At 42.0% G+C, this 23,171-nt stretch overlaps 2 protein-coding genes across 3 annotated transcripts; one reads left to right on the top strand and one right to left on the bottom strand.

Annotated features, from left to right (window-relative positions):
• Positions 1 to 3,948: 3,948 nt before the first annotated feature.
• On the bottom strand, positions 3,949 to 13,686 carry psmc6 (proteasome 26S subunit, ATPase 6). The gene is made up of 14 exons (XM_030406008.1): positions 13,526 to 13,686; positions 13,070 to 13,149; positions 12,128 to 12,167; positions 11,226 to 11,278; positions 10,537 to 10,604; positions 9,539 to 9,653; positions 9,262 to 9,349; positions 9,038 to 9,099; positions 8,823 to 8,946; positions 8,507 to 8,568; positions 6,917 to 7,037; positions 6,747 to 6,827; positions 5,130 to 5,201; positions 3,949 to 5,038 (listed from the first exon to the last, which is right to left on the bottom strand). The coding sequence occupies exons 1-14, from the start codon at positions 13,608 to 13,610 to the stop codon at positions 4,920 to 4,922; spliced, it is 1,170 nt and encodes a 389-aa protein (XP_030261868.1). The 5' UTR covers positions 13,611 to 13,686; the 3' UTR covers positions 3,949 to 4,919.
• Positions 13,687 to 16,393: 2,707 nt separating this feature from the next.
• LOC115574468 (mRNA decay activator protein ZFP36L1-like) lies at positions 16,394 to 22,025 on the top strand. Of its 2 annotated transcripts, none has more exons than XM_030406013.1 (2): positions 16,394 to 16,558; positions 17,776 to 22,025. In XM_030406013.1, the coding sequence occupies exons 1-2, from the start codon at positions 16,505 to 16,507 to the stop codon at positions 18,787 to 18,789; spliced, it is 1,068 nt and encodes a 355-aa protein (XP_030261873.1). In that variant the 5' UTR covers positions 16,394 to 16,504; the 3' UTR covers positions 18,790 to 22,025. The 2 variants fall into 2 exon arrangements, with proteins under 2 accessions (XP_030261873.1, XP_030261874.1); XM_030406014.1 differs by lacking the exon at positions 16,394 to 16,558 and adding an exon at positions 16,598 to 17,179.
• Positions 22,026 to 23,171: the final 1,146 nt, after the last annotated feature.

Below are 23,171 nucleotides of genomic sequence, written 5' to 3'. Positions count from 1 at the left end.
TCCTCTGAAGCCACTAAAGACTTTATACTCCTTTTTCACACGAATGGACGCACTCCAGAAGACCTGTAAACACTCTGTAATGTGTGAAATTGGTTACCCTTTAAAGGAAACTGGGATCCTAGTAAGACTGAAGCCCTGATAGCAAGAAAGATAAAGAACTTTAATATAGTACCATTTTGTATCTAGGTGCTTGCTTCTGGTCCACCATCAAAGGTGTGATATGTAAGAATTGGCAAGCCAGTGACGTCATAGTCCAAACAGACAGGGTCAGTGTATTACCAGAGTAACAGCTAACCGTAGCTGCTGGTGCCAGGGCTAGATAGTTACATACACACATAACTTCAGTGCCTCTGCAACACAGTACATAGACATCATAATATAAAAACTGTTATATTTAACAGTCTGTTCATAATTTGGGTTCGTTTCAACTAAACGTTCTTACATATTGCGCCTCTAGGGTTCACGTTTTAGAGTCCCATTGTAAATGCTGGGCCACCCCTGGTTTACAGGGTCAGCAGTGACATCACACATAGCGTGCTTGGTATGACTCCTAATTGCTGTTGTCAAATAAACAGTGACACACATCCATTCTGATTATTGCAACCATTTTAATAGTCAATAATCGATATGGCTTTATCTCTCTCCTCTTATAGTGCCATCTCCTCCAGGATGAAATCATTATCGATGCTGCTTGCATACATAAGCCTTATTCATCTTTTAATAAATATCTATAATCTTATGCCTTCAATGTCGACTCCTAATTAGCCACTAATGAGACAAACTTGTGGAGCAACAGTGGAGATATTCAATTAAGTCGTGAAAAATTGCCTTGCCTTTCTGACTGTTGACAGTTTGGAACCTTGCCATGCACCCTTTACACGTGAACTAAAACCTAATCAATCACAGTGATAGTTTTAGCAACGTGCACCACAAGGCTGCTGACCCAAAGGAGTCTGTCTATCTGTATAGATAGATAGATAGATAGATAGATAGATAGATATACTTTATTGAGCTGGGAAAATTATGGTGTAGCAGCAGTATTATACACAGAGACAATAACAACACAATGAAATAAGAGGAACAACCTAGACATATTGAATAGCAATAGAAAAAAGTTATATACAAAAATGTACAAAATGTATAAAAAACTTGTATAAATAAGCAGAGTAATTGTAGTGCAAGATAAAATGTAAGGTGCGGTGAACAGATTGTATAAAACCAAAGTGCGTCGAGACTATGTTATGAGTGTTAGCTGTTATTGTACAGTGTGATGGCGTGTGGCAGGACAGATTTCCTGTATCTGTCCCTGCGACAGCGGAGCTGCAGCAGTCTGTGAGAAAAGGAGCTCCGCTGTCTGTCTACTGTGTGATGGAGAGGCTGCTGATCATTGTCCATGATGGATGACAGTTTGTTCAGCGTTCTCCTCTCCACCACGGTCTCAAAAGACTCCAACCTGAGACCAAGTACAGAGCCAGCCTTCTGTTGGTGTCACTGGCTCTGATGCTGCTGCTCCAACACACAGCAGCAAAGAAAATGACGCTGGAAACAAAAGACTGGTGAAAGATCTCCAACATCTTGCTGCACACATTGAAGGATCTCAGCTTCCTCAGGAAAAAGAGTCTGCTCATCCCCTTCTTGTAAACAGAAGTAAACAGACTAGATTTCCAGTCCAGTCTGTTGTCGATCACCACTCCGGGGTATCTGTAGTCCTCCACCTCTTCCACCACCTCCCCTCTGATCTGTAGTGGCTGTGAAGGCATCTTCTTCTTCCTCCTGACGTCGATCACCATCTCTCTGGTCTTGTCGACACTCAGCCTCAGATGATTCGGTTCGGACCGCTCTACAAAGCTGTCTACCAGTGTCCTGTACTCACCCTCCTCTCCCTCTCTTATACACCCAACAACAGCTGAGTCGTCAGAACATTTCTGCAGGTGACACGACACAGAGTTGTGCTGAAAGTCAGTGGTGTATAAGGTGAAGAGGAATGGGGAAAGCACAGTTCCCTGTGGAGCTCCTGTATCACTGACCACCACATCAGACGGGACACTGCCCATACGGACAAACTGTGGCCTGCCTGTCAGGTAATCAGTAATCCAGGAGATCATTGTGTCATCAACTCCCATCACCCGCAGCTTCTCACCCAGTAGCAGAGGCTGGATGGTGTTAAAAGCACTGGAGAAATCAAAGAATGTGATCCTCACAGTGCCTCCTCCACCATCCAGATGCATATGGGCTCGTTGCAGCAGGTAGATGACAGCGTCATCGACTCCTAAATGGGGCTGATAGGCAAATTGCAAAGGGTCCAGAAACGTCCTCACCTGTGGCCTCAGCTGGGCTATGACCAGTCTCTCCAGCACCTTCATCACATGAGATGTGAGAGCGACTGGTCTGTAGTCTGCCGGGTCAGATGGCCTCGACTTCTTGGGGACTGTATATACATGAGTTTTAAAGTTAAATCCAGAATCCAGAAATGACATGAAAAGCTTATTTAAAAATACTTTATTAGATGCTAATTAAGATTAACTTAACTATGTACAATGCTCTGTAAGAGCTCAGAACAAGGTATCCCGAGTTAAAATCTGGAAATGCTGGATCCTAGATGACTCCAGTACACTATCACAGCTGAGCACACACCCTTAATGTCAAAAGTGGAGTTTTAGAATTCCTTCTTAACATTATATTTAAAGTCATATATCACAAGGGGCTTTTATTGGCATTTCTATAGCACTTTTCCAGTCTGCTGACCGCTCAAAGTGCTTTCCAGCCCTTCATGTTCACCCGTTCACACACTGGTGGGAGAGGCATCCATGCAAGGTGCAAGGCACGACTCTGAAATAAAGAGCTCACACGTGTCCTTAACCACTCTGTCAGGACACTCCCACACAGAGTTGAGAAGCCTGCCACTCCCCTCCAGTTAGTGAGAACTGAAGAAGCCTCTGGGATGAGAGGTGAAACATCTTCAGGAGTTGAGTTGCTTCTGACACAGCACTCAGAGTTAACCAGAAGAGAAAGATGGTGATTGAATGACTGAATTTTCTGCCTAAACAAACAAACTCTCTTTGTGTTCACGACTGAATAACCTGAATAAACAAACTGACCTTAAAGGACAACACAGTTTATACTGTTTTACTTTGTTTGTATATGGCGGACCCTGCCACCTTTCTGGATTCAAACAGTGTTGTGTGACCTTATTCATGTTGATGACGGCGCTCAGTCATCTCAGTTTTACTGGTGGTGTTGACTTTTTGTTAAAATGTCATTTTGCTCTTAACAAAATCCAAATCAGTTTATTTAAATAATTTCAGTAATGATATTTACACAAAAAAAGTCCCTCTTTCATCGCTCGTGGTTTGACAGTGGACTTCTGTTTGGTTTGTCAGTTGGTACACAAAAATGATGTGTAACTGTTGTGATCTGGAACACTGGAGATATCAGTCACACCTGAAGAACAAGCTTTTATTTTTGATGCAATCCCTTGAGGTTCACTTCAGTTTGGAACTGTTATCTTTACATGATTGATTTAAACAACACTTTTACTGGAGACAGTGATGTTTGAAAGAAACCATGCAGTAAGCAGCACCTCAGGGATGTGTTACACATGTGCAGAAACATTCTGCCGGCCTTCTCTCACGGGTGCTGAACAGGGGAAGGGGAAAGAAGTATCCCTCAAGATTTGGCATCAGATTTAACCTAATAAGAAGTATTGGAAAGATTCAAGCTTTACTTTAATTATTCCTTTTTTTCCTTTTCTTTTTTCCGCAGTTCAGTGAAAGGAAACAATGTTTGATGTGTTTTTTCACAGTAAGAATTCAAACTTAATTTGGACAGGTATGAATGATGATAATGACAAAGAACAGCTTCATGTATTTGATGCGATGTTCTATTTACTGTAAACAGGTTGACACTTCATTAAAACGTGAACAATAAAAAAGCTGCAGACGTTCAGTATTTAGAGGAAGAACATTTTATTTGGACTGTCTTGTATAAAGCTGCTCTGCTGGACTGCATGTGTGACAGTCGTTGCACCTCTTTGTTGTAAATCAAGTTTTGGGAAAAAAAAGAAAATGTAGTAGTGCGTCAGATGTGATGTCATATGTACTGTTGTGCTTTTATGAGCCTTTTGTTTTGTATATATATCTTTATTTATTCACATTTAAAAGAACCGGCTTACAGAATGTCCTGTTGCACTGTACCCATGGATGCACAGCCGGCTACACTGGATCACTTTGATACGCAGTAAACAAGCTCAGCAGTGTCTGTTTCTATGATTTCAAACAAGATTTATGGATGTTTATTGATGATAAATATCTCTGGATTCAGCCTTGTCCTGCTGATTGTCCATGACCATTCACTGTGATTCAAATTCTGTCCACAGTCAGTCACGTTACCTCAGTCAAATGTTTTATAACCCAGATAGAACACTGATCACCAATAAGCTGCCAACACACTTTGGAAACGTTCAGTTATCAGACGATGGAGTCAATTAAAAGGCTCAGTTGTGTTCTAAAGGGAACTTCAAGTTCCTCTGACTTGATTTATTTTGCTGTTCTCAAATTACCATTTCAAAAATGTCAGGAATCAACATCCACATCCAAAAAGTAATGTGTTTAATTAGTTTTTTGACAATATAGTTGAGAGATGCTGCAGGTCCATCACACTTACTTGAAGGTAATAAAAGAAACTGCTGAATAATCATGAATGGATATATGAAATATAGAACATGGGTTGGACTAACAGGTGGAAACACAGTTACGGTTACCGAGTGAAAGTCAATTTATTGTGAGAAAAATTTTTTACTTTTTCTGTTGCTTCCAACAAATATAAACAGTTTTTTTTTTCTGGCCTTGGAGCAATCGAACACAGCAAATGCATGAAAATGCAATGAAAACATGAGAGAAGGACTATGACACAGAGAGGATTTATACAGGCTTGTAGTCCAGCTTGGACTCCAGCTTCTTTGAATCAGCCACCTTCCTCACAGCCTTCATGAAGTCTTCCTGGGTGACATACTCACGGTCAGAGCGGATGGCAAACAAACCTGCAAGCAAACACAACATGAATCAGCTGATCACAGACAACGTGGACTGACTAAACTAATGACAACACTGAATGAACGTTTGATGTCCCACCTGCTTCTGTGCACACGTTTCTCAGATCAGCTCCATTGAAACCATCTGACAGCTTCACAATGGCTTCGTAATCTGAAAACAATCAGACGATCACAGCTTGAGAGAAGGACTTTGATGACATTAAGGAAGAAAAAAGCACAACGGGGCTGTATCTCATGATTATTTTCATTATCAATTAATCTGTTAATATGTTTTTTTTTGCTTTTCAATTAATCCTCCCCACAAAAAGCTCTGAAAGCTTTTTTTCTGTTAATCTCCAGCTCCAACAATCAACAGGAATTCATCATCTCCAATTACTTCTACCACTATTCATTTGCTTAATTTGAGCATAAAAATTTACCTGGATGGGGAAAAAAAACATCTATTTGCTTAACTACTGCAAAAGAAGGAGCTTGGATCAAAACACCAAAATCTGTGGCTGCTGCATTCAGAGAAATACATTTTCAATTAGATGCTTGCTACATTAATGCCCAGCATCCACAGCCCTACTGTGTTTCAGGACCTCGAATAATGAGACTTCTGGGAAAACACAAAAACCCTGTTTTACTGCCAAAACTCAGGGGCTGCATTTGAGTCCAGACAGGCATGGATGGGGACATAGATGTGGATAACATGACACCTACTTTTGCTTCTTATTAGGACTGGGCAGTATGGCCAAACTATGACCAAATAATGTGAGTTTGTTTGTATCAGGGTTCATACACATTTTTCAAGGTCAAATTCAAGCACTTTTCAAGCACTTTTAAGGGTCATTTTTAAGATTTTCCAGCACCTTATTGCTGGGGTGAAATACGTATCTAAAGGAATATATATACTTATGATTTTTTTCTTCACTTTTTATCACAGTTATGTACATTGTATCATGCTGTAAACATCTAAACTTATATTCTATAATAGCAAAAACTTCAGAAATTAATTATCCAGTCTGATCCCAATTTTGTGAAAGACACAGTTATAATGTCAAGCACTTTCAAGCACTTAAACTAAAATCCAAGCACTTTTCAGACCTTGAAAACACAACATTGAAATTCAAGCACTTTCAAGGATTTCAAGCACCCGTACGAACCCTGTTGTATGTTATAGCTTTAGTTAGTCTGTTCAACCATTTCATGCACCTGTTCACATTAGCCTCACCAGCTAATTACTGTCTTTCTGTTACAGTAATTCAATTCAATACAGTTTAAAGAGTAGCTCAACTGTAAGAGTACATGTGTATGTCAGCTGCTACAATATCCACTTCTTTGATACACAAATGTGTGTATTAAATGTCTTCCCTCTGATGTACATTTTTGAGTAAAGATGATTTATTTTTTGCTGTATTATTACATCCACCAGGGAGCTTATCTTTGTTGGTTGGTTTGTCGGCAGGGTAAAACAAAATCTACTGAATGGATTTCATGGATGGAGGATGGGTATTTTCAAATTCAGAGTTGACGGGGCTATCCTACAACTACAAAACTCAACAGATCTAATCAAACATCTCTGAGACGTCCTCATGATTACGGAGGGCAGGGAACAACTGAAGAAGCCCGCTGCCATCAGCACATTTGGAATACAGGGGCTGGGCAGAGCTGCAGAGGAGGTAAAGGTGTTAAGGTGTCAGCTGTGCTCACTCACCTATTTCTCCATGCTTGGTGATGGGACTGGAGTGGATCTTGAGGATGTCCAGACGAGCCTGTTCATTCGGCAGTTCGATGTCTGGAGAACAGAAGTGAACGTTAGATCTGCTGCGTGTGCTCGCACAAAGCCAACAAACAGAGGACCAACAGGAGCGGTGAAGATCTTACGGATTTTACGATCCAGTCTTCCGGGCCGCAACAAGGCTGGGTCCAGAGTGTCCGGTCTGTTGGTGGCCATGATCATCTTGACTCTGTGCAGTGTGTCGAAGCCGTCCATCTGGTTCAGCAGCTGACAGGACACACACACGAACACCGAAATATAATGTGTGCTGATGGGATGTGGGTAATACATTTACAGTTAACATCTGGAAATGTTTCTGAGATGAAGTGTTTGTACGCTGAGAGGAAATGCTGAGCGTGCGTCTGGGCTGAATGACAAGAACATCTTGCTCTGAATCAGGGTTGCACAAACTTTTTCCATTGCAGGGACTCAAACTTAATGTTGGGCACAGGCCAAAGTCAAACCACTACTGCATTGTACTGTTGAGATGCAAAATGGTAGTCGGATCTCAAGTACCCTTACGTGGCTGACTTCATGCACAAAGTGTCCCTCTGGCTGCGTATAATGATCCTCCACAAATCTCACAACAAATAAAACAGCATAAACAGAAACACTTAGTGAGCCAAACTCACATTACACTGGACTAAAAATATATGCTTCTATTTAATGGTTATTTTTATTTAGTCATATTTTTATAAAAATTCTGCCTCATTTTGAATAACTTCCATGTCATGTGACTCTGCTGTTGGATTCTATTTGTTGGTGACATTAGACAGCGTTTCCCTTCATCACAGTTGTCTTCACTTTGTCCATTCAGCTCTGTGCCCTTTTGTTTTATCAAAAAGTGGAGCCAGGAGAATGAAATGTGCACACAAAGACAGCAAGGTCTGACCTGTGCCTGAATAAATCATGTTTCATTTTGGTATAAACTTTATGTCCACATTAACACATTCCTTTGGAGATTGTGATTATTTTTATAAGGACTTGAAAGGCACCACACAGTCTGCAGTCTTTGCCACACTGATATGCATGTGGCTCTTGAGAGCATGGGACACAGTGAGTGCGTTTACATGCACAGCTTAGTCAGATTACAGCCATAGTTCGACTATGCTGCTCAGTCGGACAACTGCAATTATCCGAGTATACATGCCAGTGAGAAAATCGAATTACTGGCCGAAAGCATGTCATACCTCGGTACGCTAGGTGGCCCTGTGCCCATTTCAACTAGTGTTAACGGCGCACCTCCGGCTGACCTCTTTACGTCACCAGCTGCCTCAGCATTCAAGAAAGATGGCATACGAAGAGCGAGACGAGGCTACATCTTTGTACACTTTGTATATGGTGTACATGATAATTCGCAAACTAGGTGCACTCCGGCGCTCTTTCTTGCCGTGATTTCGGAGGAAAGCTGCCGCCGCCGCCCGTCTACTTCCGGCTCACGGCCCCGGGGAAAAATCTTGCGCCTGCGCAGAACGCAAAATCCGATCCGATCCGCTGGAAACGTATACATGCAGGAGTAATGCGACTTTCAATCGAATAATCTACGTGGTGTAATTCGACTATGAGAAATCCGATCCGGTCCGATTTTAGTCAGACTAAGGTGTATACATGCATCTTAAAAATCCGTTCATAGTCAGACTAACACAGTAATTCGGTTTTCTTGAGTGTCATGTAAACGCACTGAGTGAGTCAGTTACCTCCATCAGAGTCCTCTGGATCTCTCTGTCAGCAGAGGTTCCCTCAGAGAAACGACGGCCACCTACAGGGAACAACATAAAAACATGACATTCTATTGAGCACACAGGATGGCAGGTTCTCAGTTAAGTAATTAAGCCCAGAGTGGATAGTCTTTATCCCTGTATTGATATAAAGCTCCCTGTTTTTAATGATAAAATACAATGTGTATTCATTGATCATTGGACTTTATAAAGTGCTCCATTGTTTGTTTTTTTGGCTCAAGTGTGACAGCCCCAGTGATGACAAAAACCCAACCGGATCGTCAGCTTCACTTACCGATGGCATCGATCTCGTCCATAAAAATGATGCATGGCTGGTGGTCTCGAGCGTAGTTGAACATCTCTCTGATCAGCCTGGCACTCTCACCGATGTACTTGTCCACAATAGAGCTGGACACCACCTGTGGCGCACACGCACACACATAGATACCATCAGCTGACAGACTGCACTGCAGTGTGCCAGCACACCCTGAAACTGGTGACAACACTCACCTTGAGGAAGTTACAGTCCAGCTGACTAGCCACTGCTCTGGCAAGAAGAGTCTTCCCAGTTCCTGTTAAAGAAGGAATCTCATCAACACAAATCAAACAGTGAACTCAAAACTACTACTTTAAGGGTGGGATATTTTTTTGTATCATCAATTTCAGATAAATAGTGTGAACCCCCCTCCTAATGATCCTGTTCAGCCACACCACCTTTTCGCTCATCTACTCACCTGGCGGCCCGTAGAGCAGGCAGCCTTTAGGGGGGATGATCCCCACTCTCTGGAAAAGCTCAGGGTTGGTCAGAGGCAGCTCGATCACCTGCCACAAACAAAAGCAGCATTGTTTGTGCACCATGAAAGAATAAGTAACATCAAACTGTATTACCTGGTCTCAACGCCTTTCTTATCCAAAACAGAATCCCTCCAAACAAAGCTCAACCATGCAAATCCAAAAATTGGTGTCTTGTGTGATCTCGTTGCTCAGTGATCGACTGAGGCGTGGTTGTACCTCTCTCAGCTCACGGATCTGTTCGGACAAGCCTCCAATCTCAGAGTAGGAGACGCTGCCGGGGTCTTCATGGGACATGTTGTACACCAGAGGGTCCACCTCTCTGGGCAGGTACCTTTGAAACAACATTAAGCACATGATGAGCACACACCCAGCTTTGTTTATGGTTTGCCCTTCATCAAACCACAACACACTCCTATTTTTGCAGCTCATTTATAGCTTGAGGGGTGAAGCGGTTAGGTTACATACTGAATTCATGAAGTCACTGCCTTTTTCGGGGTGGGGGCTTTATGGCGTTATTGACAGGACAGCTCAGACATTACGTTTACATGCACATCTTAGTCAGATTACAGCCATAGTTCGACATGCTACTCAATCAGACAACTGCAATTGTCCGAGCATGTCATACCCCAGTACGATAGGTGGCGCTGTACCCATTTCAACTAGTGGTAAGAGAGCCACCTCCGGCTGACCTCTGTACGCCACCAGCAACAACAAACTGCCTCGACATTCGAGAAAGATGGCGGACGAATAGCGAGACGAAGCTACATCTTTGTGCATTTCATATATGGTCTACATGATAATTACACAAACTAGATGCACCAAATGGGCGCTGACTTTTTGAACCCTAAAAAAAAAGTTCACCTTCTGGTGATTTAAATGCTCAGTAAGAAAATACTCCCTTGCTTAAATTAAAACATTTCCCATCACGGCAAAAGAGCAGTGTGTTTGAGGCCATCGTCTGCTTATAGATTTATGAGGAGAAAGGAAAGGTCAGGATCTGGATGGCTGACCATCTTGCGTGATAAAAAGATGTGATGTTTATCAATCTGCTCTGTGTAAATCTGCTGCAAGACACTGCTTGAAGGCCATATGGCAAAGCACATATAGGCTATAATTATCCAGCTCAGTGGTTCAGCATAAACGTGTGTAGTGTTAGATCCTTATTAGCACCAGACACTGTAACTAATTCTAAGTGATAAATACATTCAGCCTACCTCATTATTGTGAGCGTTGTCATGTCCAAAGCCACTCTGGTGCCTGGCTTCAGCTGTGACTTGTCCAACTGGGAGCAAACATGGTATAGATTAGCAGGGTTGTTGCCAATGCAGCAAATGTCATTTTAAACAGCATAAGTAGCCTATATCAATAAAGAGCAAGCGACTTGTGTTACTTCAACTTTTTTTTCTACAAAAAAAAGTACTCCGATTTAGAATTGCACTACTGTAACACTGATCTAAAATGGACTGTTAAAAAAAAAGCATCAAAATAGACCCTTTAGCTTTAAGTAGTGTTGAGGAGCGGACAACAGAGGGCTGGAGCGCCACAACAAGAGATTTTTTTTCTATTCTTCAGACCTGACCGATGGCCACTCAAGTGACATCACTCGAGTACATTTATCAGACTTCACACTGCTCCCTATGAAGACTCTTGTGGTTTTATAATACTTTTCACATATGCCGGAGTACAGGATTGTCCACACCAAGAACAATGACTATAGCAATAACTTATTACTGGGTAGTTTTCCATTTTTTATATCATTAAACATTCCCAAAATGTTCCCATGGTATAAAAAGTATTGTTCCTGTTAATCTTGAACCACTGCGCAATTCAATGTCTGTAACAATAATCACACTACGATTGACTCTAACATAGCGTTCAGCCCCTTACAGTACACAGCACATACCTGTCGGCGGCATCCAACCACGTATCGGGGGCCATTGGTGGCCTTAACAATGACTGGAACAAAACAAAAGAAGATATAAGCATCACATATCTTAGGTGAACACAGCTGACCATGTGTCACATTAACTGGCTGTCATTAGAAATACACTTCGAAGCCATCAGGACACTTCTGCAGCTCTTTTATCAGCAGATGAGTCTCTGCTCTTGTCTTGTTTTCAGGATTCGATGGATGCCGTAAGCCTATTTTCATTTACTTTGTTTAAGTGACAGGACCACAAGCACAGCTTCACTGCTGCGTAACTCCTTTATAAGGTTTCTGTGCATTTTTTTTTAATGGATGAAAGACTAAAAAACAGGAAAAATCTTAATACTGATTTTAAAGAGTGATTGTATCATGTTGTACACTCCCTCTCTGTCATTGAAATGAATGCTGCATTCCTCACTATGTGACTTTTTCCTCTAAAATGGAACTTCTGTTATTTCTTTCCATAATCTACCTGGCTGTTCCTCTCACCAGACCCAACCAAAAAGATTGGATGGTGGACACTATCAGCATACCGGACAATACATCAGCTAAAAAGGAGCTAATGTAAAATGCTGTTGTTCATTGTTGATATGATGCTACTGTGAAAAAGCAATCTCAGCTACCAAGATTTGGTGCCAATCGATTAAAAGTGAATCGCACCGACATAATTTGGTCGCTACCCTTAAAAGAACCGAGTTCAGCATCTTTACCAGCAACTTGTGTTTAGCACAGGTTGCTGGTAAAGCCAAAGGTCTGTAGAAATTAAATCCCCTAGGTGTAAAATAATTCTGCTCATACTACCTGTGCTGTGACACATGTACATATGTATATAAATATAAATAAAAGGTATAATGTAATATAACTGCCAATGAACTTACATTTCTCCTCAGTCAGCTGTTTGAGCACTTCTCCAACAATCTGCATGGAATTAGGCAAAGATGTAGTTAGTTAAGATAGAATAAAATCAGCTTCTGAGTCTCTCCTTTCTGTCTGAATAGTTAGGTCCCATTCCTCGTCTCCATCCACTGAACTCCTCTCCGCCCTTCACCCGAATACACTCTGACCAAAAAGTTTCGTTCTCCATTAAGGCCATGAGTTTTTACTTTAGGATGCATTACATGCATGTGCTAAAAATATGGACTCCTACTTTTCCCAATGCATGTTTAAAATCAACATCATCCCAAAAATCAGTTTGCCTATCAAATATGTATTTAACAATACTGTGTTGTACAGAAACCCTCCCCACAATTGTGGTAGGGAGGGTTTCTGTGCCTTCACCGCAAGGAATTTTATTTATTTTATTTCATTGAGTCTCCTGTGTGTGCACTCAAAAAAGGAGGATGTGTCGGCACAGTTATGATTTCATCCGTTCACATATGCACCATGCGTCAAACGCACCGACTCGATTCAGGGCAAATACATAATACAATAGATACAAAATAGCCTCATGATGACTTAAATCCAGGCCTGTTTATGAGCAAAGATGAGTCTTTCTGTTTAGTGCCATAAAATGTGTTCATCATCAATAATCTGCCTTACTCTGCTGTTGTATGGACCCAGAACGGTGACATTGAACTATGGCATCAAAAATCAAATTAGTAATTGAAAACAAAATCTGAACTAAGAAAAAAGATAGCATTGGCATTAACAGTGACGTTTCAGTTTGTACTCGATTGAGTAGTATTGTCGCTGAAAAAATACAAAACACAAATGTAAATTTCGATGCCAAAACTCACTGTTGTAGCTCCTTGACAATTGTTAATAACCCACTAGTAAGTTCAATGGCTAAAATGCAAGTAAGTAATGGATAATATTCTTACCTGGCCGACACTCTGCAGAGCCTTCAGATCATTCTCTGACTTCTCGTACTGTTTAGTTTGTTCTCTCAGCTGTTCTCTCACTGAAAAACAAGACGGACACTTTGAATGTATCGTTAACGTTACTGCTTCTAGTTTTCGACAGCAAAATAAGGAATAGCCAAGATGCTAGTCGTTACAGCTAAAGTAATAAATTCTGTTCCATGTCAGGCTGACATGAGACAACACAATTATACAAACACAACTAGCGCTGCTCCTGGAGTGAAGCTAAGATAGCCCTGCTAGCGAGAACCTGTTTGCCTCCATTCATTTCTACGAGGATGCTAACTGCATGACAAAGCACTAGGTAGCTCGCCAGCTAGCTGATGCTGCTACAGTAATTTGTCTCTAATCCGAACAAACACGGTGGTTTTCTGACACGCCAAAACGTCCGTTTTAAACTGTCGCCAGCTTTCTTACATTCTTTTAACCGCCCGTCAACTTCTTTGTGTTCGAGTAATTTTTTCCTGTAGTCCTGCAGCGCTTTCTCCCTGGTGTCCGCCATGATGCCTCGTTGAATTCTGGGAAAGCGTTGCGTCACTACGATAGGTCACTGTTTTGCTGTCAGAGAGCATCCTATCCGGGAACTCTGCCCCTGTGTAGTGCCCCGCCCCGTTTTGGGTGAAAACAGTCCCTCTAACTGGCGGTAAACGCCAATTCTGTTTTGTGAATTTAATATCATAAAATAAGAACACCGTATGGATTTATGTCTACTAGCAGCCCAAGTCTGATGGCCAAATGGCAAAAATCTAGGAGATCGACAATTCAATTAACATATACCGAATCAATAAACATATAAACATAAGGCAGAAAGCTGAAAAGTACAAGGCTGAAAGAGCTTAAAGATGAATGGGAACATTTTTGCAGAAAAAGCTGAATATTGCCAAAAGTATAAAAGATAGAAGTGTGTGTGTGTGTGTGTGTGTGTGTGTGTGTGTGTGTGTGTGTGTGTGTGTGTGTGTGTGTGTGTCCCACAATGAGATCAGACTCAGGTAATTATTACATTGAACATTTTATGTACATACAAGAACAGTTACTGTGTAGTATGTTCATCCTTATTCTTATCTCATCTTATCATATCTATTCTTATCTTATAACGAAACTGATGTCATTAAAGTCAGACAGCAGGTTGACATCCTTCAGCATGATCTCGTGAAGGAAATGCAGCAGAAGGGAACTGTGGAAAAACAGTATGCAGAGCTGCACATGGCGCATGAACACAGCCGGGACAATTTTACAGCTTGGTGGAAGAGCAGTGCAAAGTTAAGTTTATCATGTTCAATTTAATAATAATAATAATAATAATAATAATAACAATAATGATGATGATAATAATAATAATAATAATAATAATAATAGGAAACATTTGCATTTCCTGTGATAATACAATGTGAATGCTGGAGGCTGATGTGATTTCTGAAAATCTGCTGAATGTACTGGAAAATACTTGCCTGAAATGCATAAAACTACGAGAATGAATGGTCAAGATTTTGCAGAAAAAGCTAAATTTTTTCAAAACCTGAAAAGGTAGAATGGCTGAAAAGTAATAGGCTGAAAACCTTGAATTTTGATAGAGTTTCTATAGCTGAACATATGCTGGAACAATAGCAAAACCAAAGTTGAAAATGTCCCAATAAGAATCAATAGGAAAACACCTCCCAAACTCTTGTGAATCTTGAAGAAAGTGTAACAGTTATGGCCAGAATATTAATACAATGAGTAACAGGAGTCATTGTTGAATTCTGTGACGTCTTTTTATTTGTGTAAAGTGAAGAATGAGGGCACCAGAGCGGGAGACAAAACAGGTACTGACTGCTCTCCTCAAGAAATTTAGGCTATAAATTAACATTGTGGCTTATGGGGGAGTTGCTGGCGTTCTTGTCGCTCTGGGGTTTCTGCAGCCAAAAATGTAAGTCCTGCATGTGAAATTTCACATTTCTATGTATATATTGTGTATTTCAAGTATAAATGTGGGATCCAACTCAAGCTGAAAAGCCTTTGTTCTCAAGTTTTTCCAGCTGCTCTCCACACAGTGGTCATGATTCGGAAGGTCACTGGTTCGATTCCCCTTGTCTGCATGTCGAAATGATTTTGAACCCCAAACTGCTCCTGAGGTGCTGGTCGGCACCCTGCATGGCAGCCACCACCATCAGTGTATGAATTCGTTCGTTCGTTTTCTTTTCCGCTTTTCCTTCAGGGTTGCGGGATGTTGCGGGGCCTACTGGGGCCAAATCCAGTTTGACTTATGGGCAAAGGCCAGGGTACACCCTGAACGAGTCGCCAGCTCATTGCAGGACCCTTACTGATGGCAGTGGCTGCCCTACAGGGTGCCAACTGCACATCAGGAGCAATTCTGGGGTTCAGTATCTTGCTCAAGGATACTTCGGCATGTAGCTCAGTCCCACCCCAGGGGAGCAGGGGATTCGAACCAGCGACCTTCCGATCACTGGTCCACCAGCTCAACCCACTGAGCTACAGCCGCCCCTGTGTATGAATTATTATAAGTCAATTTTTAAAATGTAAAATGATAATAGTGTGATTGCTTTTCAGAAATAGAGCATTATCTACACACAGTAGAGGGATCTTGCAATTTCTTTCACAGATAGTTCAAGGGACCCAGAGAGTGGCAGGATTTGGATGTATAAGGCTCCGTTTGGTCATAGGATTGATAACTTCATCACATAGAAGCTCTGATTTCACAACATAATTATAAGCAATTCTTTGGGCTTTGTGGAGGCCATGATGCCAGAGGAAGTTCTCATTCAGCAGCTGCTCTGACAGCTTTCTTGGCATGTTGGAGTTAAGGGAAATGAATTTTCTGATTATATAACAAAGGCAATCCGAAAGAGAGTGTAAATGTAGGAAAAAGGGGAATTTAGAAGTAAAATCTAGGAGGGTGCTGAAGAATGGCTCGGGTTAAAGCCAGTATCAAAGAGACTTAATATGAAAATGTGCAGACTGAGGCTTGGACTATGTGGGTTTAATCACTTGCACATTGTGGGAAAATATCCCACTGGATAATGTGAATGTGGACGCCCCAGGCATGCATGTGTTCCTTCAGTGTCACGAATATAATGCAGAAAGGAAAACCTTTTTTTATGAGAGGTAGGCAGGAGTCTTTCTCTGAGAAATCTTTTTGGGGCCGATATGATTACCACCAGCTGATCACAAGAGCAGTCTCACAGTTCCTGCATGATACAGACTTATTGAATGTGACAATATAAAGTGTGGTCGTGTCAGTCATATCTGTCCAGCAGGGGGCAGTGAGACACCTCCGAGCGCCCAAAGTGCCAGAAACTGGGGAAGAAGAGAAAGAAGAAGAGAAGTGAAGAGGGGTTGTCCGCGGGGCGCAAGGCAGCGAAAACCACCACCTGTTATTCTCATTCTCTGCAAACAAACATGACAGCGACTATTATTCCTCCATTCTTCGAATGCACGGACGAGTCTTACAAGGTAAATGGCGGCTATCCGTGTGGAGTCGGCCTGCTGACTTTTTCCTTCTCTGGAGAAAGTGCTAGCATTAGCCTAGCCGCTTTTCTCCCTGCAAGTTTGACGCTAAGCTTTCGAGGACAGTAACTTCAGCCGTGATTGTTGAGAAGTCACTGTATAATTTTTTCAACATAAAGTGCCACTGAGCTCCTGTACATAGTTTTACATTGGTTTTATACGACTTGCGCTGCCGGCTAATTTGTTCACAAGTTTGTGCAAGGTTTTTTTCTTTTTTTTTGACTGTGACGCACACAGACCGAGTAACGTCTGTGGTAACACTGAAGTGAGGTAACACCAGCTAGATGTCAACAGGAAGCTTCAGCGAGTCAACTGTGCTGTGACTCTCTGGCTCGGTGTCTGAATGTAGTCTGAGCAGTGTCACATCTAACTTGCCGTTGCCAACTGCGTGTTGCCTTCTGTAACTTTGACGTGCTGTCTGTCGGAGCAGTGATCGCAGGTTTACAGACGAGCGATCGTGGAAAAGCTTCTTTTTTCTGCAAGTGGATGAAACGACGTGTTCGGTGTACATCATCTGGCGACGATTCTCTAAAACTACTCAAAAGCATGGAACAGTTTTGAACAAAGGTTGGCATATTCTTATTACCAAGGCCGAACAGCTCTGCATGTGCAGCTCGTTATATGTCACATAATGTTGCATAATGTAACGAGCTGGACACGTACGACATGGTCCTGTCGTTCACTGTGTGTGTGAGGGCCGACACACACACCTAGAGCAGGTCATTTAAGATTCACAGCACAGGAAGACAGAAGCAGCAGCTGTGTTTAGGACCTAAGCCAACAAACTCTGAACCTGTATTTATTTAAAACGTGTCCAGGCAGGAGTTTGTGTTCTGACATTTGCAGTGGCAAAAATATCCACTGCGAAAAAAAACATTATGATAAGAGTTACAGTGCACAGCAGAAGCTTTGAAAAAAACATCAGCCTACCTGTCGGTTATCACCTACTCAAAAAGTGTAGTGTCAGAAAGGCAGTCAACATTGAAGCCTATTTCCATCAGTTAAAGAAAAGGATAGGATGAGAAATACTCCCATGGTAAGCCGTAATTATGAGAGAAAAAGCCGTAATCGGGGAAGTGATCACAGTTGTGCTAGAATGCAGATACGAGGTTAACAACAAGGTGAGCTTATTAGTTTTCTAAATGACTTGTTTGTCTTCACAGAACAATAAGATGTTGAACTACAACAGCAGTCTTGGCGGACCTCAGCTGACGTCTGTCCCGCGTTCCGACGCCAGCCTCTCTTCCTGCGCCCACACCGGGTCCCTGCTGGACAGGAAGGTGGTGGGGGCCCCCTCTGCAGGAGGCCTGTTCCAACGCCGTCACTCAGTCAGCCTCCCCAGCACGAAGTTCAGCCAGAACCAGTTCGTCAACAGCCTTAATAGCGATCGCTCTGTCTGGGTGGGTAGCTGCTGCAGCGCCAACAACAAGGAGAACCGTCTCCGTGAATGCTCCCTCTCAGAGCTCGTGGACGGGCTGCGGCCTGGCAGTCAAGCATGTGTGGGTGGCAGCAGCCAGGTCAACTCCAGCCGCTATAAGACAGAGCTGTGCCGGCCCTTTCAGGAGAGCAGCACCTGTAAGTATGGTGATAAGTGCCAGTTTGCCCATGGCATGCATGAGTTGCGCAGCTTGAGCCGTCACCCCAAGTACAAGACGGAGCTGTGCCGCACCTTCCACTCCATCGGTTTCTGCCCCTATGGGCCCCGCTGCCACTTCATCCACATCACAGAGGAGCGCCGCGGGCCCCCTCCCCTCTCGGCCTTCAACAAGATGGAGCGCCCTCCGCTGCAGCACAGCTTCAGTTTTGCGGGCTTCCCCAGCAGCCGCCTGCAGGATAGCCCTACCTCCATCACACCTCCACTCATGTTCTCCACCACAGACCTCACACAGTGGCAGAGCAACCCCTTCACCTACTCCAGTCAGGAGCTCACCAGCCTCTTTAGCCCTAGCTTGGAGTCCCCTCCTGTGTCTGAGCCACAGGGTGCCGCCCTGCCATCCCCAACAACCCCCCGCTTCTTCGAGCCCACATCAGACAGCACCCCCAGCTCTGCTGACTCTCTGTCTGACCGGGAGGGGTACCACAGCAGCATGGACAGTCAGAGTGGCTCTGAGTCCCCCCTCCTGGATGCGTCCCGCCTCCTCCCCATCTTCAGCAGGCTCTCTCTCTCTGATGATTAGGATTCTTCATCCCCGGGCCTGAGCTGGGAGTGAAATAGAAAGAGGGGAGCAGGGAGATGGAGACCATTCAACTCCTACTCCTCTGAGCCCTGTGCATTGTTGTAGCAAGTGAGTCACGTCAGTTCACCGGACACCTTCTTTCTTGTGAGGATTGCCTTCACAGTGACACAATGATCCTATTCACTTACATGTGCTGCGCATGTGCCATTGTGGAATGAATGTGAAAAGTAGCTCAGAGATCACATTAGAAGGTAGTTTAAAGTGACTTATTCTGGGCAGTATTCCTGAGTTCAGTGTGTGTGTGTGTGTGATCAGCACAGGGTGTCTCTGTGCTGCTCTCAGGGTGTTGCAGTATTGCGTATCTATGGACAGCCAATTTTGTAATGATCGCCTGTGCCACAACCTTTCCACCTCATAGAGGCTTGTGACAACTTGGTGCTCCGTTTTAAAGGTTATCACCAAGAGAAACAAGAGAAATCAGTAGATGGGAAGATTATGAAAGTGCCTTGCAGTTAATTTATGTGAAGAAGCCAACAGTATGTTTGTTTTTCACTTGTAATCATGCTCAGTTTCCTTTTCCTCTCACTGGTGTCATGGTGACCATGCTGTTGAAGAGGCCATCCTGCAGATTACTTTCCATCAATCAGGCTGGACTGTTGGTGCTCTGTACCTTGTTTCATGGAGCTGTTGGTCAGTTATCACTCTATGGGAAAATCTCTCAAGAGATTTTATACTTTTAAAAAAGCCAGTGTTGGGGGTCTTAAATGCACATAATCTTTCAGTAGAGGGGTGTAGGTTGTAGTCCTAAAACCTGGAAATCACTTATCATTTTTGCACATCCAGTTCACTCATCTCACAGTCTATGAGCTCTATCTTACGCTTAGCGCAATGCGGCAAGCAGTGCAAGTGTCATTGCATGCATTAGAGCAAATTACAAGAAAGCATTCCCTCACTTAGCTTTTACTGTCTAGATAGGCAGACAGTGTGTTTTGTTTGTTTTTTTGTCCAGGTTCGGAGATATGTCTGATATTTCTGCCTCCATCCTAATACTGTGGGGGTGGGGTACATTTAGTTTGTGCTCACAGCATTAAAGCATACATGTATGTAACTTTAACAACAATTTTTCATACTAACTTTTTGTCTTGTACAAAGTAGTTCAGTCTGTGGAGTAAAAGGAACATGGGGACTTTAATTTTTTTAAAGTTAGTAGCATTCATCAGGTTCCTTGTGTTAATTTGCTTCTGGTCTTTGGATTAAAAACGTAGCTGCTTTTTTCATTAGTTGACAACAGCAGTTCTTAAATCAAAAGAACACAAAAAACCCCTGTTGATTCCACCTTGTTGTTATTATTATCATCATTATTATTATTATTATTATTATTATTATTATTGTTATTAATATTATCATTATTATTTTTTATTATTATTATTATTGTCTAGTTATTTTGCAAAGCCTTCAGGGTAAAGGCTTTGGCTTTAACTGCTTATTTATCAAAATGTATTTATTGTTGAACTAAAGCATTATTATTTGTATTTATTTAGTAATGAATCAATATAAAATGTAGTTTCTTGTATTTGCTGTGCCCCTCTCACATGTTGGAATGCAGCTTGAGGTTGCCTGTTGCAGTCTGAAGTCACTACTGGGGGAGAGGGCAAAGTGCAGCTCGAGGCATCACACAAACTTTTTTGTCCTTTCAGTGAGGGAAGAAGAGAGAGTCTGCAGCGGCCCAAATCAAGTTCAAATGAAGCAGATAGCTAATGCAGTCATTGCAAACTAATAGATAACAAAGCTAGTGGCGTACGGTTGTTAAGATACGGGCAGGTGTGAATGCACTCTGGGTGCAGTTGGTGCTGGTTTAAAGGGTTCTTCTGTGTCTGGAGCGACTCACCTGTGGCTCTGTTCACCACTCACTTATCTTTACGTATAGGGTCTCATTCAAATTTGCCGTGAATGTATTTAAATGCCTAAATGGATATTTAGATTTATTTTAAGACCTTGAAACCATCTTTGGAAATAAAGTGTACATGGGATATTTTTGTATTCTTCAAACACAGATACATAGAATGATACGTCAGGCTTGTTTATCCTTCAGGTATACCAATGCACTGGAGAGAAATCCTCTGCATCTACATGAATGATAACATTCAACAGAAAAATATTCAAAAGCCACAATACTGATAGTGATCTACTAAATTAAACTCGATTGAGCTCAAAGTGGGGCTGTGTTCTATCGATTTTATATTGTTATATATGGGCTTGGATTTCAGATGTGGTTATGTCATGAAAGTGTTGTCTTTTCCTGGTTTTAAAGGCCGCACTACATTCAAGTGATGTCAATTTCTGAACTTGCCAGACTGTTTTACTTGTTCTAAATCTTGTCTTAGTCATTATATCCACAGTACTAATGATTATTTATCAAAAATCTTATTGTGCTTTATACTTTGTCAAAGTACTAATAGTCACTACTTCAGTATTGCAATATTGATACTGGCATTGTGATATTTGATTTTGTCACCCAGTTCTTGTATTTATGAAGTGCTTCTGCAGAGATTCAGAGTATCAAGACATGTATCTACATGTCTTGATACATATTTATATGTATCAAGACATGTATTGATACATATAAATATTGCAATATTATTATGAGACCATAGTGCCCAGCCTGAAATGTGTGTGTGTAATAACCCCTTCAATGTTGGAACAGAAGCCTTTTTTTACATGTCACACCTGCACCTTATAACATGTCAAATTACAGATTGCAGCGCTGCACAGTAACCATAGCTTTGAATGACTTCTCTAGAATGTAAATGATGTCTCAAACCAATGTCAAGATGATTTCTTATTTGAGTGTAAGAATCACTTGGTCAATTTTTAATGTCAGAAAAGCATTTTAAGCTCTTATTCTGAAAGGATGATAGAAGCCTTCCTGTTCCACGGTATTGTGCACGACTTGCTGTTTTAGCACAGGTTTAATGATGTTGTCAATTTTTCTTTTTTCGACCACTTTCCCCATGAAGTGCCTTTTTAAATACATTCCATGTTTCCTAGATGTTGTGCCTTCCTATTCATCTATAACAGCAGATAAAAAGCCTTGTGTAAAAGTGTGTTTGTGTGTTTGAGGTTCATGGGATTTACACACGAAAAGCAACTGTTGAATGTATTCTCCACAAGCTGTTGCTGTAACTACAGTGATGACCAGATTTCAGTTATAGCCAATAAAATATGTACTGAATATGTGAGTTTCTGTGAATGAACTTTTCTGACATGGTGCAAAGCTGCCACTCAATAGTTTACAGAGCACGGCGTTCGCCTGGTGGCCATTTGCAGTATTGCCATTAAAAAGCCCAGAATGCATTTTTCTCACAGAGCACCGTTACAAAAAAGATCTGTAAAAGTGCTAACAAAACTAATTATGACTTCATGTTATGGACGTTTGCTCCGTGGAGGTTTTATATTTGTAAAGCTTTCATTGAGCTGAGAAAGGTCACTTTTAAATGTGTGACAGTGCAAAGTCTATGGGGCTGAGTGGGAACATGCTCTTAGGACGCTTAGTTTAACTGTTTGGCCACAGACTAAAACTAGACTGTCACTCAGTAGAGCACATACCTCTGCCAAGGCCCAACAGTAAAACTGTTTACTGTGTGTTTTGTCTTTCTAATTGGCAAATAAATTACCTTGAAAATCTGAGTGTAGGGAGGTGGAGAGAGAGTCTTCAAAAAAAGTGTAAAACAAGCGCTATCACTATCAACTACTCAATTACCAGTCAAAAGAAAACCAGCTGAACTGATAAACAACAATACACTGTGCCGGACACTGCCAGATTATTCAGATGGTATCATCGTGTCAATATTGAATTTTTTTGAATATCACAGTTATGGTGATTATTGCCAAACCCCCAAGCAGCTGTTTATCCAACGTGAATGTTTTTGTTAGTACAATATCAGCATCATCAGCAAGGCAACCATTCGGCCATAAACCCAGAGGAAGAAGTGCGGAATGATGGTTATTTATTAATAAAATGAGTGAATGGAGAAGAGCTTGAGAGAGCTCTCAATCTGAATGAGGTATGAAAACATAAGGTGGAAAGAACAGGGAGTGTGGGAGCACAGACAAAGACCGAAAACGACAAGAAACAATATTGACTGAGTTTTAAGGAAGGACTGTACCAAAGAAGGTATTTGTGGGTTTTATGACCTGGCCGTGTCAAAGTCACGGAGGTGCTTCAAAGGTTCTGACAAAGCCAAAAAGTGTTAAGAGGCTGTGCAGAGGCAATGTGCTTGATGTGGGGGTGAGTATGGAAAGTGTGGAATGAGTCTGCAAAGGAACTCAATAGTATTGCATATGGTGTGTGTGCGTGTGTGTGCGTGTGTGAGGTTACGAGA

Source organism: Sparus aurata, chromosome 22, assembly GCF_900880675.1.
Source record: "Sparus aurata chromosome 22, fSpaAur1.1, whole genome shotgun sequence".
NCBI lineage: Eukaryota > Metazoa > Chordata > Actinopteri > Spariformes > Sparidae > Sparus > Sparus aurata.
Note: the sequence above shows the minus strand (reverse complement) of the source record. Positions and strands in the feature narration are given on the sequence as shown.

What these genes read in the sequence shown, in the direction of transcription:
- psmc6 (XM_030406008.1), bottom strand. Translation starts at nt 13,610, where the DNA reads ATGGCGGACACCAGGGAGAAAGCGCTGCAGGACTACAGGAAAAAATTA. An exon ending in TGGTTGGATGCCGCCGACAG is followed by an intron (nt 10,605 to 11,225) that starts GTATGTGCTGTG and finishes GTTTGCTCCCAG; the next exon opens with TTGGACAAGTCACAGCTGAA. An exon ending in AGATCCGTGAGCTGAGAGAG is followed by an intron (nt 9,350 to 9,538) that starts GTACAACCACGC and finishes TGTTTGTGGCAG; the next exon opens with GTGATCGAGCTGCCTCTGAC.
- LOC115574468 (XM_030406013.1), top strand. Translation starts at nt 16,505, where the DNA reads ATGACAGCGACTATTATTCCTCCATTCTTCGAATGCACGGACGAGTCT. An exon ending in GCACGGACGAGTCTTACAAG is followed by an intron (nt 16,559 to 17,775) that starts GTAAATGGCGGC and finishes TTGTCTTCACAG; the next exon opens with AACAATAAGATGTTGAACTA.